General features: G+C 41.6%; 1 protein-coding gene across 13 annotated transcripts in view; it reads right to left on the reverse strand.

Moving 5' to 3' along the window:
* BAZ2B (bromodomain adjacent to zinc finger domain 2B) overlaps positions 1-15,392 on the reverse strand; it is a 69,364-nt gene that overhangs the window by 18,720 nt on the left and 35,252 nt on the right. For 6 of the 13 annotated variants that reach the window (XM_066190532.1, XM_066190533.1, XM_066190522.1 and 3 more), the window contains 12 exons: positions 14,321-14,531; positions 13,323-13,415; positions 13,146-13,207; positions 9,139-9,204; positions 8,356-8,421; positions 7,665-7,709; positions 7,384-7,416; positions 6,142-6,207; positions 3,915-4,055; positions 2,919-3,173; positions 1,943-2,157; positions 439-513 (listed from right to left, as the gene is read on the reverse strand). In XM_066190532.1, coding sequence (XP_066046629.1) covers positions 439-513; positions 1,943-2,157; positions 2,919-3,173; positions 3,915-4,055; positions 6,142-6,207; positions 7,384-7,416; positions 7,665-7,709; positions 8,356-8,421; positions 9,139-9,204; positions 13,146-13,207; positions 13,323-13,415; positions 14,321-14,531 — 1,328 coding nt within the window. The remainder of the gene's footprint in view (positions 1-438; positions 514-1,942; positions 2,158-2,918; positions 3,174-3,914; positions 4,056-6,141; positions 6,208-7,383; positions 7,417-7,664; positions 7,710-8,355; positions 8,422-9,138; positions 9,205-13,145; positions 13,208-13,322; positions 13,416-14,320; positions 14,532-15,392) is intronic. The other 7 variants (XM_066190529.1, XM_066190527.1, XM_066190521.1 and 4 more) reach the window with 2 other exon arrangements.

The raw sequence follows: 15,392 nt of genomic DNA on the forward strand, positions 1-15,392 counted from the left end.
AAATTAGCAAAATTCAATTGGCAATTGTTGTATGAAAATCACGTTGTCTTAAAATGCCTTTCAGAATGAACACTGGGAATTATGGTAGGTCCAAATAAACTTTGATTATGTCAATAGCAATTTTATGGCTCCTTTAATATTCCAATTTAAAACTTTTTAGTTTCCTCCAAAGAATACAAAACGAGACTTGATTTTGCTCCAAGTCTGCATGACACTAACCCTCTGAATCTCATGCATCTTTAATAGACTGTAAAAAACTGGTGTTGCAACAGTCTAAAACCACATCTGTCTTAATTAAGCAGTTTGATTGCTAATTTCCTGGTAAACCTGTAACTTCATCAGCTGATTTTGTGCTTAGAACCAATTCCCTATATAGCAGTGTATGTGAACAAAGGCAAAAAAGCAAAATATTGTAGTATTTAAGGAAATTCAACTTACTTCCGAAGTTTGCCTTCAACCATCCATTTATCTCTCCTTAAGTTTGACATATAATCAATGTTTTTATCAATTTCACTGTCAAAGATGAAAAAATTCCATTAACTGTGAACTTACATATCTTTTTCCTGACAGACATTTACATACAGACACTTTTCCCTCAAATAACTGCCTTGGAGAAATCATTAAAATTCAAAATAAATCATTTTAAAGTTAGGAAACCACAATACTAGGAATGCCAATGCAGCACACTGCTGTGCCTAAGGCAGTCTTTAACCCCAGCGTCACCTCAGCTGGCTTTCCACAAGAAGCCTGGCATTGAACATTCCTCTTCATAGTTCTGGCTCAGCGTCAAGCCTCCCAATGTCTTTGCACAGAGCACGGTGGCCTGTGCTGAAAAAGCAGTTCCCACCGGCACATCTGAGGTATTCCGCCTAGGATCCCCGGGACCTACAATCCAACAGTCACTTGTGCACTGCAGAAACCGACGAACCAAAGGAAGGGCTCCAGTGCAGTTACCGCCTGCGCGCCCACTTCCAACACACGCCGGCCTCAGCGAGTCAGCAGACCATAGCTGCTTCTGCGATCAAAGTATCTACACTTTCTATGATCAAAATACAGGAACTCAGGTTCTGAGAGATCATTTCTACACATAGGACCGAACAGCCATCTGCAACAAGAGAAGTTTCTTTCTATGATGAATTTGACTGATGCGCATGAACTCTCTTGCACAGCTGATGCACGGCACTTGCACTGCCCACTTCTGCTGTTGCTCGGTTTTGGAAAACCTGAAGCATCTCTTCCATTCCTGCTTTACACAACCCTGAATAACTTCTGCAGCACAGCGTACCAAATCCAGAAAATACACCAGGAAACAAAGCAGCACTCAACTAGGGGATGGAAGACTTTACCACAAAAAGTCAGCCTGTGGAAGAACAGGCATCCCAGAAACTGCCACTTCCTAACTTTTGATTGCACATTGGCGGGTTTTGACAAGGTGTTGAACGTAGGGGGGGATTTAAAATTATGAAATGCTATACTACTGACCACAAAGGCAACATACACCTTCTGGATGATACATCAAGCCTGCCACCTCACCTTATGACCCTACTTAAAGAACCTGGACAACACGCGTCTTCAAAAACAAAAGGAAGAAAGGGAAAACAGTGTACTGCAGAAGCCTCAAAAAACCTCCTCTCAATTATTCCCTACAATACCTAGTAAATTTCTTTGCAATCAGCCTCATCTTTTATTCCAAAAATTGCGGGAGAAATTTTGGTTCAAGCTTCGAAAACAAAATTACAGAGCAAACATGGAAAAGTTCTATTCTTCCTTCGTATCAACAGTACATAAAGGCAAGAAGCAGTAACTCAACCAATTTCAGCTTTCTTTGTAAGAACAACACAAGTAGTCCTCCTGTAACAGAATACAGTGAATATACAGTATTTCTGAGTTACAACATTTTTAACATTTTATTTTTACACACCGGTTGGGGAAAAAATCTTACCTTACTACACTTTTGCTGCATGCTAACTCATTGACCAGAAAAGCAAGTACTGATGCTTTCTGAGCTGGAGAATGTGCCTGAAAAGCTTTTGTCTTCAAGCTCTCTGTCAGCTCTGTTTGTCCACAATGAGCCTCCATGAAAATCTGCAGAATCTCCGACACATTATCTCGATTGATACCAACATTCAGTAAGTGTTCCCCAAGAATAGTTTTAGCCTAAAAAGAACAAAGACATTTCAAACAATCGTGTTTAAAAAACACCGTTTTTCCTTTGCAGGCTACATTACTGTTTATATAAGATGGTACGAGTTTGTTTGCCTTTTTTCATAAGGACTTCAAACATGATTATTCTTTGAAACTATTCAAATGTAAATCTTAAACGCAGCAGCAAATTAGAATGTCTTCACCTCTAAGTTTTTAAAAACAGAGATAGTATTAGTGATAATTAAATGGACTGCAAGTAAAAAGGCATGGTCCAACTGAAAACTGATGAATACTGCTTTGTACAATGATGCCGTGAAGAGCTCTAGAATGGAAGAAAGCTGTATTGGCTTGAAAAAGAAGGCCAGTAAGAAAGAGTCATGAATGAATTGGGGTCTTGATGAAGTAACCTAGACGGCAGATCTTTCGGAAAGAAAAAGCAAGATTCACTGAGAATGTAACATGAGGATGAGAATGCAAAAGAATGGACGGAGAGGAGTTAAAAGACATGGCCACAGATGTGACAGTGCCCCACACAAGGTCCAAATAGAAACGGGATGTGTGTTGGTGTGTAGAGAAAATGCACAGAAATGTACCATGTCTGGAAAATGGGAAGGCTGATGGGACACAAAGTTTTGCAGTAACATTAGAACGGTGACACTGAAGAAAAGAATTAGGAAAAAGAATGGAAATCCATATGAGAGAGGTGTCAGAGATGCATTATGAAGAATACATTCATATACACAGGGTGTTCACTATGGATTTTTTCTTTTTACCTTGTATCCTGTACCAAGTCCAGGATCGCACACAGCTGCAGAGACAAGCTTCACAAGCAAGTCCTGTACTTCTCCCATGCTGTCCCCTATGTTGAGCAAACCCTCTTGAAGAACACTCAGGGAGGGAACATCTATGGTGACATCAAAGCCAAGAACTTTACCGAAGTTCCGCAGGAACTGCACTACCATGAGACAATCCGAAAACGTGCTTCCGTCAAGAACGAGGCCTGGGATGCGAGGCAGCTCTGGGAAAGGCTGGGAAGCAAAGAAGAAAGGTGAAAGGTTCGCTAGCGTCTTTCAAAGGGAAATGTTTTTGGTGACAGCTGGGACAACTGACTGACACTTCCTTCTGACCTACAGTGTGACGATGCTGGAAGGTACAGGCGACAGGGAACCGGCACCCCTTGTCCATTCAAAGCTGAAACACGTTTAACTTTCCGCAATTTATAGGGGGCAGGAGATTAAGAAATACTTCCTTTTTGGCCAGGAGACACGGCAAGGATCTATTCTGAGCCAAATTACTGTAAAAGGTGGTGTAAAATTATTTAGGGGAAAAAGGGAAGCAACTTCTCTGGAAGAGAGACTTTGAACCTGAGCTTTTTAAAGTCCTTACGGAAAAGAACTAAGAACTCAGAAGACTGGGAGAGTAAGTTTTTTTGAGCAAGAGCTTGTAAGACTTCTCTAGATGACTATCCAGTGCCTGTGTACTGAGACATGATGCATATTCCCGATGTAAAAATAACTTGAGTAAAGAATTTTTTTGAAGCAATCACGGTTTTTGGGAAGCAGGTCTCTTAAACAAAAAGCTCCTAATTAACTAAACATACACTACTGTGTAGTGTTCTAGTATCTTGTATTTGTATACATTTCAAATTGTTCTCCAATGACCTCATTTAAAACTCGAATGCTTTGAGTGTGGCTGCAAGAAAGAAGTTATTGACAGAATTATAAGATACACAAACAAGAAGCAAGAAAAGTCCATGTTGCTGTGATTACCTTCTGGTCTGCTAAACACATATCTTCATTCGGCTTCTTTAGCTCCTTTGCCATTTCTAATTCCAATCTTCGCTGTTCCAGTTTACGTTCTTTATTTAATCTTTTTTCATCACGTTTTTCTTGCTTTAGCCGCTCTTTCTCCTTTAGAGAATTAAAAGGGGAAAAAAACCCAAACCACATGTTAAACTTACAAAGGAACAATCTAAGAATTTGAAAAGCACTATTTCTGTAACCTTAATAATCACCACATCAATTAAGGAGCCTCCACTGAAGTAAACGTGAGGGGAGAACTAGAACAAAATCACTGAAATTCTAAAGCTAAGTAAGATTCATTTTTTTCTCTCCTGTCCACGCAGACACAGGTTTCAAGTATGTTTGCACAGATAAACTCTTTGAAATACCATTTTAAAAAGATGACTGAGTGAAAATACGGCAAAGAATTGCCATGTAAGGCATCTGATTTTAAAGGCTCTGTTTACACCCCAGGACTGTTAATCTGCACCGGCTACAGAAAAGACCACTCAAAAAACCTCTCCAAACAATACACGGTTTAAAAAGTCCCGTAAGACATAAACTAGAAATAAGTACCTTATAAAACACAACTGATCTTTTCAACCACAGGCAGCTTCTGGCCTTGAATTACCATACGCTTTGCATGCAACCTGAAACCGAACAGTCCTTTAGGTCTCATATGCACAAAAAGAAGACACGGACCATCGAGTGGGAAGCCAAGCATCTGTCATTTGTCTCTTCAACACCCTCTGCAGTGGAGTCACATCAATACTACAGCACCTCTGCCTGTAACACGCCAAGACTGCCTCAGAACCTGGAGCTCTGGTGGCCTCTCGCAACCCCGGTGCCAGGGGTTCTGCTGCCACACGTTCAACACCAGTCCACCGACTGTCCTGACGACACAGCTCCCACACACCCTGCACAGCCAGGATCAAGTGTAAAATGCACAAACGTGCCGCAGACCAGCACCACCCCATCCGAGCACAGAACCGTGCGTATAAACAAACACCCCTATGGTGTGTGTGCCCCCACTCAGGAACCTGACACAATACCAAGCTGAGGATGCTGTGTGTGCCTTTCCCCTGTGGACAAGAAGGGCTAGACCAAGCCAGGACGCTCCCCACTGACCGCTGGACCAGTGGGACCATTCCCATCTGCCCACCTGCTCGACAGCTGTGTAAGCATCCTCCGAACTGCCAACACAGGCCCTCTCTATCTACACAGAGTTCCCAAGACACATCTTGCATGGAAAAATCACAGTACACTAAAGCAGCACACGAGAGCCCTAGCATGATTTCAAAATGGAAACTGCCCTCTGATTTGCTTGTTGAAAATAGTTTATTGCCTTTTACCTTAGCCTCTGTCAGTGACTCAAGGCCAACTGGCATGGCCTGCAACTTGTTTACGCCAATTCGAAACAATTTACAACAGAAGAAAACAAGAGATGTATAAAGGGATATTTATGTGGCAACACAGTAATTTACAGTTATGACTAAAACCGAAAACTTTAGCTGCACTACGTTTTGTAAATCTATTTAAAGTTTACTTTTACTGGTTGAAATAAACACTGTTCTATTTTTATTAGAGTAAGAGTATAATCAGCACCGGATCAGACTAAATGACCATTTAGCCTGGTATCCTGATTCCCAGCAGTGGAACGGGTGCTTAGGGCACCATCTTCCTCTATTTCCTTGCGCTGAAGTATTATTCCGTTTGTCTGGGGTTTGGTCAGTCACCTTTATTGAAATCTGTAAATCCTAGAGAAAAGTTTTAACAATTTCCTTAACAACTACTTGCAATAATGACAGTTATCTTATTTCAGTATCTTCATTATCTTCACTTCATTTACAAAAGTCTGGGGATACAGACATTAAAAAAAGCCTCAGGATACAGAAATACAGGAAAAGTAAAACAAAAGTAAATTAGTAATTGTGAGGGTTTTGTATTTTACTTATGTTTCTTCTCAAAAACATCCAGAACTCTCAAAACTGGGCAATCTGTGCCAGCGCTCAACCACCTCCCTCCAAGTAAAAAAATTCTTTTTAAGTTTGAACTTAAAGAATATCCTGTATTGCAATTTGTGCCTAATGCTTCTAGTCCTATTGCTGCAATGGACACAAGTTAAATTATACCTAACATAAAAAGACACTGCTCTTCTAGAGATGATGCAGCATGAAACCATGAAAATTTCAAACTTCCAGAGGTTAATACTCACTTCTGCTTTTTTACGTGCTTCCATGGCTTTCATAAGCATCATATGTTGTCTTCTCCGTTCTCGTTCCTATTGAAGCAGGTAATATTAGAAGAAAACTAAACCACGTTTTCAAATCAGTAAAAAAGCCGAGTAACAAATTTAGCATTAATAGACAAGTCACAGTAAATACTAAATATAGGACAAGAATGGCCGAGTCTGTGCATGTTTTAGTTCAGGTTTAGAAAGCAAATACAAGAACAATCAAAAGCAAAAAGGTAAAGCAATGAACATGGAGACAGTGTAAAAAAGAAGCATACAGATTTACTTATGGTCAGTTGTGATGCTCCTTCATAAGCTGGCAGAACAAAAAGCATAATGGTTGGCTGGAACAGGTCAGTTACCTTACATCTGCTATGATGAAACTTGCAATTTACTTCTTCAATAGCCAATTCAGCAGAAATTTTAAACTGGTCTTTTTCAAACATTGCAAATATTAACACTTTTGTAACCAAGCAACAAATTAACAATTTTATCAGCTTTAGATCGGTTTTAATCAAGCCAGTGGTGGTGCATATACGTATGCAACAACACCTGCATTAACTGATGCCTGTCCCTCAGCAAATTGTGTCAGTAGCCTCAAAAGCATTAAGGAGCAGTATCGTAGGGCACTTAGTGCAGGGCTTTTGCCTGAACAGCTGAAGAGCAAATCTTGGCCCCAGTAAAGGCTATAGGAATTTTATCATCTAGTTTGGTAAGGTTACACTTACATTCTAATATTTCATCATATACTTGTAACATTATGTATTTACCAACAACTGAAAACTAATTTCCTCAGTATCTTACAAGGGGAAGACATCACCTTGATTTCTAAAACAAGTTAATTCAAATTGTACTTAAAATGTCTGGATTCATTCCCAGCGAATGGGACAAGGCTTGCAAAAATCATCCAAGTGGCTACCTATTAATTTTGCATCAATCCCTGATTGTATATACTCGTCAATTTTTTACTGGGACATCATTAACATAGATCCCTGGTTAAGAACCACATTTAGTTATCGCCACATTCAATTTATACACATGTTCAAGACATGTCTTTTGTTCCTTAACAGACAAGACAAGCAGATGTATGCAATGCACTGTGCTGTAAAGCCATGCAGCAGTATGTAATATGACAGCAGCCAGTGCTACATTTTATGCATTGCTATGACAACCATATCACAACCAAATCACAATGCGGTGTTAGATGTACAAAAATAAACATACCCATACCATATCTAGTCTATGCCTCTCCAACTCCTGGTAGAAAGAGTTGGCACAACATTATGAAACAGAAATCACAAAGTCATAAAACCACTTTATAATCCCCCAAAAGACCCCAATACCAAAGCAAAGCAAAAAATCATAAGGCAAAGGAAAATCTGTGCAGAAATCAAACCCAGAAGTTTAAAAAGTGTGCATTTTGAGGATTCCACCCCCCCATCCAACTGGAAGTAGTAGCTCACAACTGGCATTCTGCCTGCTTGGTCAACCGAACTTATACCAACCTGGTGCTTCAGAAGAACAGCCTGCTGCCTTCTCATCTCCTTCTCCTTCAACAGAAGAACAAGAGTGCATTTAAAACATCAAACAAAATTTACTCACCAAATTGCACAGTTCTGCCACACTAATCAGCACATCCGATTTAAATTCTAACTTACAGAGAAGTACACACAGCATACATGACAGTAAGTCTGGTGAGCTGGGAGTTCCATGTTAGAACACACCTAGAATGCTAAAGCAGCAATAGAAGTTCTTATATACACACACACACACACACTGTGTTTTCCAGGATTTGTAAAAGAGTTCTGTAGTCTTGCATGCATTCAGCCTAGAAAAGACTACACTCGCTGAGAAACAACATAGCTTTTTGATTCGGTGTGCTTAAAAGAACATTGTGAATAATGCTACTGCACGAACATTTTGTTATGTAAACCGTGGTAATGGCACATGAAGTGCTATCTCTGTGTCTTTGTGTGTGTGTGCCACACAGACACAAACTCCTCTGCATACGCTTCATGCCTCTTTATAACCATGCATGCATGGTTTTACAGCCATACATGCATGTTTTTATGTACAGCTTCATCATCGATGAACAGCCTCCCAAATTTACTGCTTTTATACATCAACATCAACAATCAATATTGTACATTATGTACAATAACACAGTTCCTGTTTTTGGAGCTCCTCCAAACTAACCTTTATTCGTTTTTCTGCTTCCAATAATTTGGCATTTGCTGCTTCTTCCTTCTTTTTCTTTTTTGCCTATGCGCACAAAACACACAACAGCACCGTCACAACTTGAAAATAATCTGACTAGAAGCAAAGTTATGTACCTTTAGAAGTTAAGAACATCATCACTTATTGTGTATACTGCAAGAAATCTCTGATGCAGCTTTCATGACCAATCAATTCACATTTCAGTTACTTTATAAAAATTAAACCAGAATTTCAAGTCCCACTCAAAACTGCTTCAGTCGGCTATTTTAAGAAAGCAAGTACACACAGAAACAATATAAATGGCAAAGAGATTACTGTTCATTTTTATGTCAATGGAGACTTGGAAAGTGGCAATCTATCTCTGCTAGTACACTAGCAAACCTGCGGAGTATACTCTACAACAGACATAGTATTTTAAACCAACTGCACTTGATACAGAGCGGAGCACTGTACCGTTTTAATATCCTCCTACTGCAAACTTGCTCTCTAACAAAGGAATTGCTCTACGGTTAACTCAGGTACACACGAGACCACGCTGACAGAAAACAGTGAGCCCAAGTGTGAATACCTGTAAGGTTACAGATCTAAGTTAATGGTCTTTTAAGAAAAATAATTCAAGACACATTTTTGTAGTGGCCTTTGGAAATCAAGGTTGTTAGAGCTGCTATATTTAGTTACACTCCTAACTACAAGTGTGACTACTAAAATACAACATTCTTTAAAATGGCAATGGAAAAATTACATTTGAGCCATTATTTTTACCTCTAAAATCTGCTGAGCTCGAAGTTCTTTCTCCATTCTAATTTGCTGGATTCGCTTAATTTTTTCCTAGAAGGGTAAGAAAGTTATTTCTTTAAAAAATACATAAAGGAAATTTATTTTTACATTTAAAAAATGACAAAGTTTATCCACACTTTCTTGTTAGTGAGTTTCACCCATTTTAGTGAACTGTTCCCATTACTTGTATTAGATGTCTGGTATCACCCTGAAGGAAGCCTAGTTATGCACAGGTGCTCATGTTTGAGTTGTCAAAGTTCTTATTATTTTTTAAACACCTTCAAGAGGACCAGATTAATGACCAAGTAAGGAACTAGAGCATTCAAATTCCAGCTGACGACAATGACGGAGCTAGTTAGGAATGAACGGAAGGCTGAGCTTTGCCATGACATAGACGATGCTTTGATCTCCCTAACCAAGAAAGAGCGAGATCTGTCCGAGCACTGTTTGTGCCCCCGCTCTTGCAGCTTTTTTCAGGTCACCGTGGTCCCGCTGGCAGCACAGAGCTGAGCCCACGCTCCGTCGGCCAGGAACACTCACCCACCTGCGAGCTGGGTAACATGCTCAGCTAAGTACACTTCAGTTTCTCCAGGTTTTTAAAGCACTCAGGTAACTGATGCTAACCTCAGCACGCAGTTTAGGGGATGGAACTGCATACGTGTGGTAACAAAAGAAGTAACTGGAACAGGAACCATGGGAACTACAACACATTTAAGCACATTTCATCATGGTGAGAAGAAAATGATCGAGTCATGCGCTCCACAGACGGATGCTGGGCAACCATATTGTAATTTAATTCATCTTCATGAATTAGTTCCTAAAATCTGAACAAAGTCTCATAACACTGACTGAGAAATGTAATTATGGCAAACGCTGGAATTATTTCACACTACCTGTGCTGCATAGGTGTGTCTGTTAAATTAGCTATTAAAAATTCACTAGCACATTATTTGAGATTTTATTATCTCAAAAGAGCTGACTGAGCCACAGCAACTGGACTTGCTGTGAAGTTTTAATAGCAAAACCCAGACCATGGAATAGCCCTGCAAGCTGGGGGGGCCTAGACCAGAAGCTCGAAAAGGAACTCAATTACCTTCCCTGGGACAGCAGATGCTTTCCCAACAGCGAGGGTAATGCCCATCTGTATAGAATACACTGTTTTCTTGTGAGCTGGCCTGAGACTCTTAGAACACAGACCACTCTAAAATTTTACACTCTGGAGAAGGCATAGTGATGTATACACTTTATTGAATAATAACTAAAACCAAAACCAAGCTCCTAAGAAAAGATAATCTTAAATATTTAACAGTAAAAAACCAATCACAGATGAGAAAGACATACAAAGTTTTCTGACAAACAGAGCTCCAATACATGAAGTCTTATAAACTCCAGGCAAATCCGAGCAGCTCCTTGAACTGTTGAGAAGTCCAACACTATATAACCTTATCAAGAGAATTAATTCAGAGGCCTTGTTCAGACAGTACTGAACTTTTTCCACCATGTGAAGCTCATAGCATGGACCTTAAATCTCTATTATCCCCCATTACACTTTAAAACAAAACAGAGCAAAAGTTGAAAGCATGTGCTACACCCTCTCAACTCCATAAAGGTTAGAGTTGATACAGAACGAACCTTTCAGCAGAGATCACAGTAAGTAACTAGATCAGAGAAGAACTACTCGGCACATTGAAATCATGAGGTTTATCAAGTTACACATCAAGAAGGAATACAATGATGACAAACAAGGTGTGGATTTGATGCATTTGGCAGTTTAAAAATTCTTGCTCCCTGGACCCTTGGAACTTAAGGACCACTTGAAAATCACAGCGTGCTCCTTTTCTTTAACAAGTATGGGCTACCTTGAGAAGCGGAGACATTGCAACTGTCACACTAAACAAAAGTGCAGACTGGCTGAGGCGGGGGGGGACATCTGGAAGTCACCCTGTCCACACCCTCCTGCCCCAGAAGGGTCACCTGGAACCAGTTACAAAGGACCACGTCCAGGCTGCTGTTGAAAATCTATGTGGGAGGCTCCACAGCCTCCCTGGGCCACCTGCTCCCGTTCTCAGTTGCCATCCTGATGACAAAGTGATTCCCAACGTCCGGAAGCTGGCAATCTCCTGTCACTGGGCACTTCTGAGAGGTCACCTCTTTGCAGCCTCCCAGCAGGTGCCTAGCTACATTAGCAAGATCCTCCTGAGCCTCCTCTTCCCCACGCTGAACAGTCCCAGCTCTCTCAGCCTTTCCTACTGCAACTCGTGTGGCAGAGCGACAACTTCTAGCTTCACGTCTACTACACTGAGCACTTTCTTAAAAAAAAAGGAAACATTTTAACAGTTACCAACAAGAATTGTTAGCTATTACGGATAGATAACAATTATGGATTAAGGTAGTGTGCAGTAACACCAATTTTGGTTTACTACTCAAAAACAAAAAAAAAAAGAAGTATGTCAGGATTTAATACCTGGATTTCAAAGACGTGAAAGGGTTTCATAGTTCTATTGGTTTTTTAACACCTCAAGATGTCATAAAATCATACAGTATGCTGAGCTGGGAGGGACCTGTCAGGATCATCGATCCAACTCCTGGCCCTGCCCAGACACCCCAACAGTCCCCCCCGTGCCTGGGAGCATTGTCCAAACGCTCCTGGAGCTCTGGCAGCCTCGGGGCCGTGACCGCTGCTCTGGGGAGCCTGCAGTGCCTGCCCATCCTCTGGGCTGGCCAGCCCTTCTCTGACATCTAGCCTAAACCTCCTGACTCAGCTCCAGCAGCTCCCACAAGTCTTGTCACTGGTCACAGCGAGCAGAGACCGGAGCTGCCCCTCCACTGCTCCTCCTGGGTTTGTTGAAGACCACAGTGAGTCTCCCCCCAGTCTCTTCTCCAGGCTGAACAAACCAAGTGTCCTCAGCCGCTCCTCTCAGGACTTTCCCTCCAGTCCCTCCCCCATGCTCATGGTCCTCTTTGGACAGCCTCTACTGGTGTCATGTCCTTTCACACTGCGGTGCCGACACCTGCTCCCAGGACTCAAGGTGAGGCCCCCCCAGCGCAGAGCAGAGTGGGACAAACCCCTCCTTGTCTGACGTCCTCCAGGGCAAGGAGGTCTCTGCCGGGTGCCAGGGCGCTGCTGACTGACACCCAACCCGCCATCAACCAGGACCCCAGACTCCTGCCTGCAGCTGCTCTTCAGCCCCTCACCTCCCAATTTATAAACACAATCAGGGTTGCCATAAATGTATTTGAAAAAACTCTTTTCCGTTGCTCCCCACATTTCTGGCAGTTCCAACTTCAACTGAGCTTTGGCCGCAGGAATTTTCTCTCCACAGTGGCAGGCAGCATCTCTGTCCTCCTCCCATGTCAGCCACATCCCTTACAGGCAAACTAAACCCAGCACTTCTTGCAAGTGTTGGGATGCTGAGATCATATACAGACATTGAGGGGCTGGAGCATGTCCAGAGAAGAGGGGCAAAAGACCTGGAGCAGGGGCGGGAGCACCAGGAACAGGTGAGGGAGCTGGGAAAGGGGCTCAGCTTGGACAAATGGAGGCCCAGGGGGAACCCTCCTGCTTTCCTAAACTCCCTGACAGGGGGTGCAGCCAGGCGAGGGTCAGGCTCTGCTCCCAGGGAACAAGGGACAGGACGAGAGGAAATGGCCTCAAATTGCACCGAGGGTGGTTTAACTTGGATATCAGGTAACATTTCTTCATGGAAAGGATTGTTTAGCTCTGGCACAGGCTGCCCGGGGCAGCAGTGCAGACACTGTTCCTGGAGGGATTTCAGAGATGTCCCGATGTGGCACCTGGGGACATGGGTTAGTGATGGCCTCACTGGAGTTTAGAATTTCAAGTAACATACACTGTGTGGTCTTTAAAACTAGATTTAAAACATACACTTTGCAATCAGCATACTCAGTAATTTACTAAATATTTAAAAGACACCATACTGAATGATTTAAAACATCATTTAAAGAGCTTATTTAGCTATTGCACAGTTTACCTGTTGCTTCATTATCTTTATCTGCTCCTTTTGCTTTCGCTTTTCTTCAGCTGCCATAATAGCTAAGAAAAATAAGCAAACAGTATCAGCAGAACATGGCAACAGACACGTAGCTTTTCATGAACACTTTTCCAAAAAATCCCCTGGCATGCACAAATTTGCACAGGTAATACTTACCTTGCTGTTTCTTCGCTTCCTTGGCAGCTCGTGCTTGCTCCTGCTTCTGAAGCTTTCTCAGTAGCTTTATTTGCGCTGCTTGCCTAGCTATTTCTGTTACAAAAAGAAAATAGTAAGTTCATAAAAACAGGTCTGTCCAACAATAAAGATACAGTTTGTGTTCCAGGCATTAGCACGTTGTAAAGACAGAGCAAAGAGAGGATTTGTTTTGCACAAACTGGCGTTCACTGAATTTTTCTATGAACCACCATTAACGGCACATCATGTGCCTGTAACTGCATCCACAGTGCAAATGAACACGGATACTTTCTACATAATACTGGTTTCAGAGGAAAAAATCATTTATTAAAAGACAGAGTCGTGCCAATAATGCTGATTCGTTTTAAAACCATTTTCTTTTCCTTTTTAAAGCAGAAGACATTTGTTTCAAAACTACTAAATCAACATTTTATTCAGAAAGCATGGAATCAGTTTTCCTGAGCAGTCACCTCATGTAATTACGTCATCCATTTTAACAATGAAGCAAGAGCACACTCACCTGGGTAACACACCTCTTTCCTGCGGTCACCCAAAGTCAGCCGTTCTTATGCTAATTAGCAACCCCCTGAAGCATTCTACAACCCCGGGACAGCATTTCTGAAATCTGAGTTTACTGCTTATGGACACACTGAGAGAAGACAGCTGTAGGAAGGATTTTCTGGAGGTTGAATTCAGCTTGCTTTTCAGAGGACTGAGGTCCTGGACCCACATGACAGAACTCCCCAAAATACCGTCAGCTTCTTGTGCAGTAACTACAGAGTAAGCTTTTACACATGCACTTCCTTTAAAAATTTAAAACCTATATACAGGTAACTGTTGACTGATCTTCAGAAAGTCTTCAATAAGAGCACGCAATGAATATCCACACTAAAATCCTGGATATCAATGCCCTAGTGAGACAAATCACTCGCCTTTAGGAAAAACATGAACTCTTTGTGACAAATGAACACAGCTCTCACCTTGAGCCTGGAGCTTTCTCAAAAGCTTTGTGTCGGCGTTGTCCAGAAATTCACCGCTTCCGACATTGGGAGGCCGGCCCTTGCGGCGCCGGCTCCGGGACTCCTCTCTGGAGTGCTGCCTGTCTGGGTTTGGGGGCCGTCCTCTACGCCCTTCCATGGCTCTGATACGGGGAATGACTTCCTCTTCCTTCAGAAGACACCACTGCACGCCCTTTCAATTGACACATTTCACAGAGAGGTATTACAAACACAGACCGCAATAACCCGAAACCTAAGATGAGCTGTAGATATTAACTACGAAAGCGTTGTAAAGTATCATTTGGGCAGGACAATTTCCTCATGATGCACAGAAGCTACATATCGAGAGACTTTCACTATGAACTTTTGCAAATTCTACCACTAAGAAAGACTTTGGAGACTATCTCAGCATATACAAAGCTTTTACCTAATAGATATTACCGTGTTATTTTTAATTATTTCTCACCAAATCAAATTGTTCAACCCTTTCTAAAAGGCAAAACAGATTCCTCCTTATTATGTAAACCCAACAACAACAATTCTGCTTTCACATAATCCACTGCTCCACATGAATGAAAAAATGTGTCCAGCTATGGAGTGCTGTCTTCCAACAGAGCGTGTTTACAGAAATTCTGGCATACCTAACAAGCAAAGGCAGTAATGTATTTTTAAATACTGCTTTTCAGTGTTGTAGAGCTCAACAACCGAGCTGAAAAAACACAGATGCATTTTAATCTTCAGGTTTTAGTTAGTACAACTGAGTTCTCCCTTTATTCACTGCAAAACAGTTTCTGCACCAACACTGAATCGATGAAAAGTAACTTCTAAGCATCCACGTATCGAAACGCAAGTTACGTGAATTCTACTCTCTAACCAAAGCAAGCATGCACTACAGTCTTTTGTGACATCAGGAATGCAGACTCTAAAATACTTCGTTAATAAAAATATCCAAGTTAATCCTCACAAAGGAATAACTTTAACTGGTCACTAAAAAGCAGAGTTTATTGCGTCTACTGAGTAGAAAAGGAGCACCGTCTAGGTGATCCTGTATAGC

This window comes from Chamaea fasciata, unplaced genomic scaffold, assembly GCF_029207755.1.
Source record: "Chamaea fasciata isolate MVZ Bird 193981 ecotype frontalis unplaced genomic scaffold, bChaFas1.0.hap1 SCAF_8, whole genome shotgun sequence".
NCBI lineage: Eukaryota > Metazoa > Chordata > Aves > Passeriformes > Sylviidae > Chamaea > Chamaea fasciata.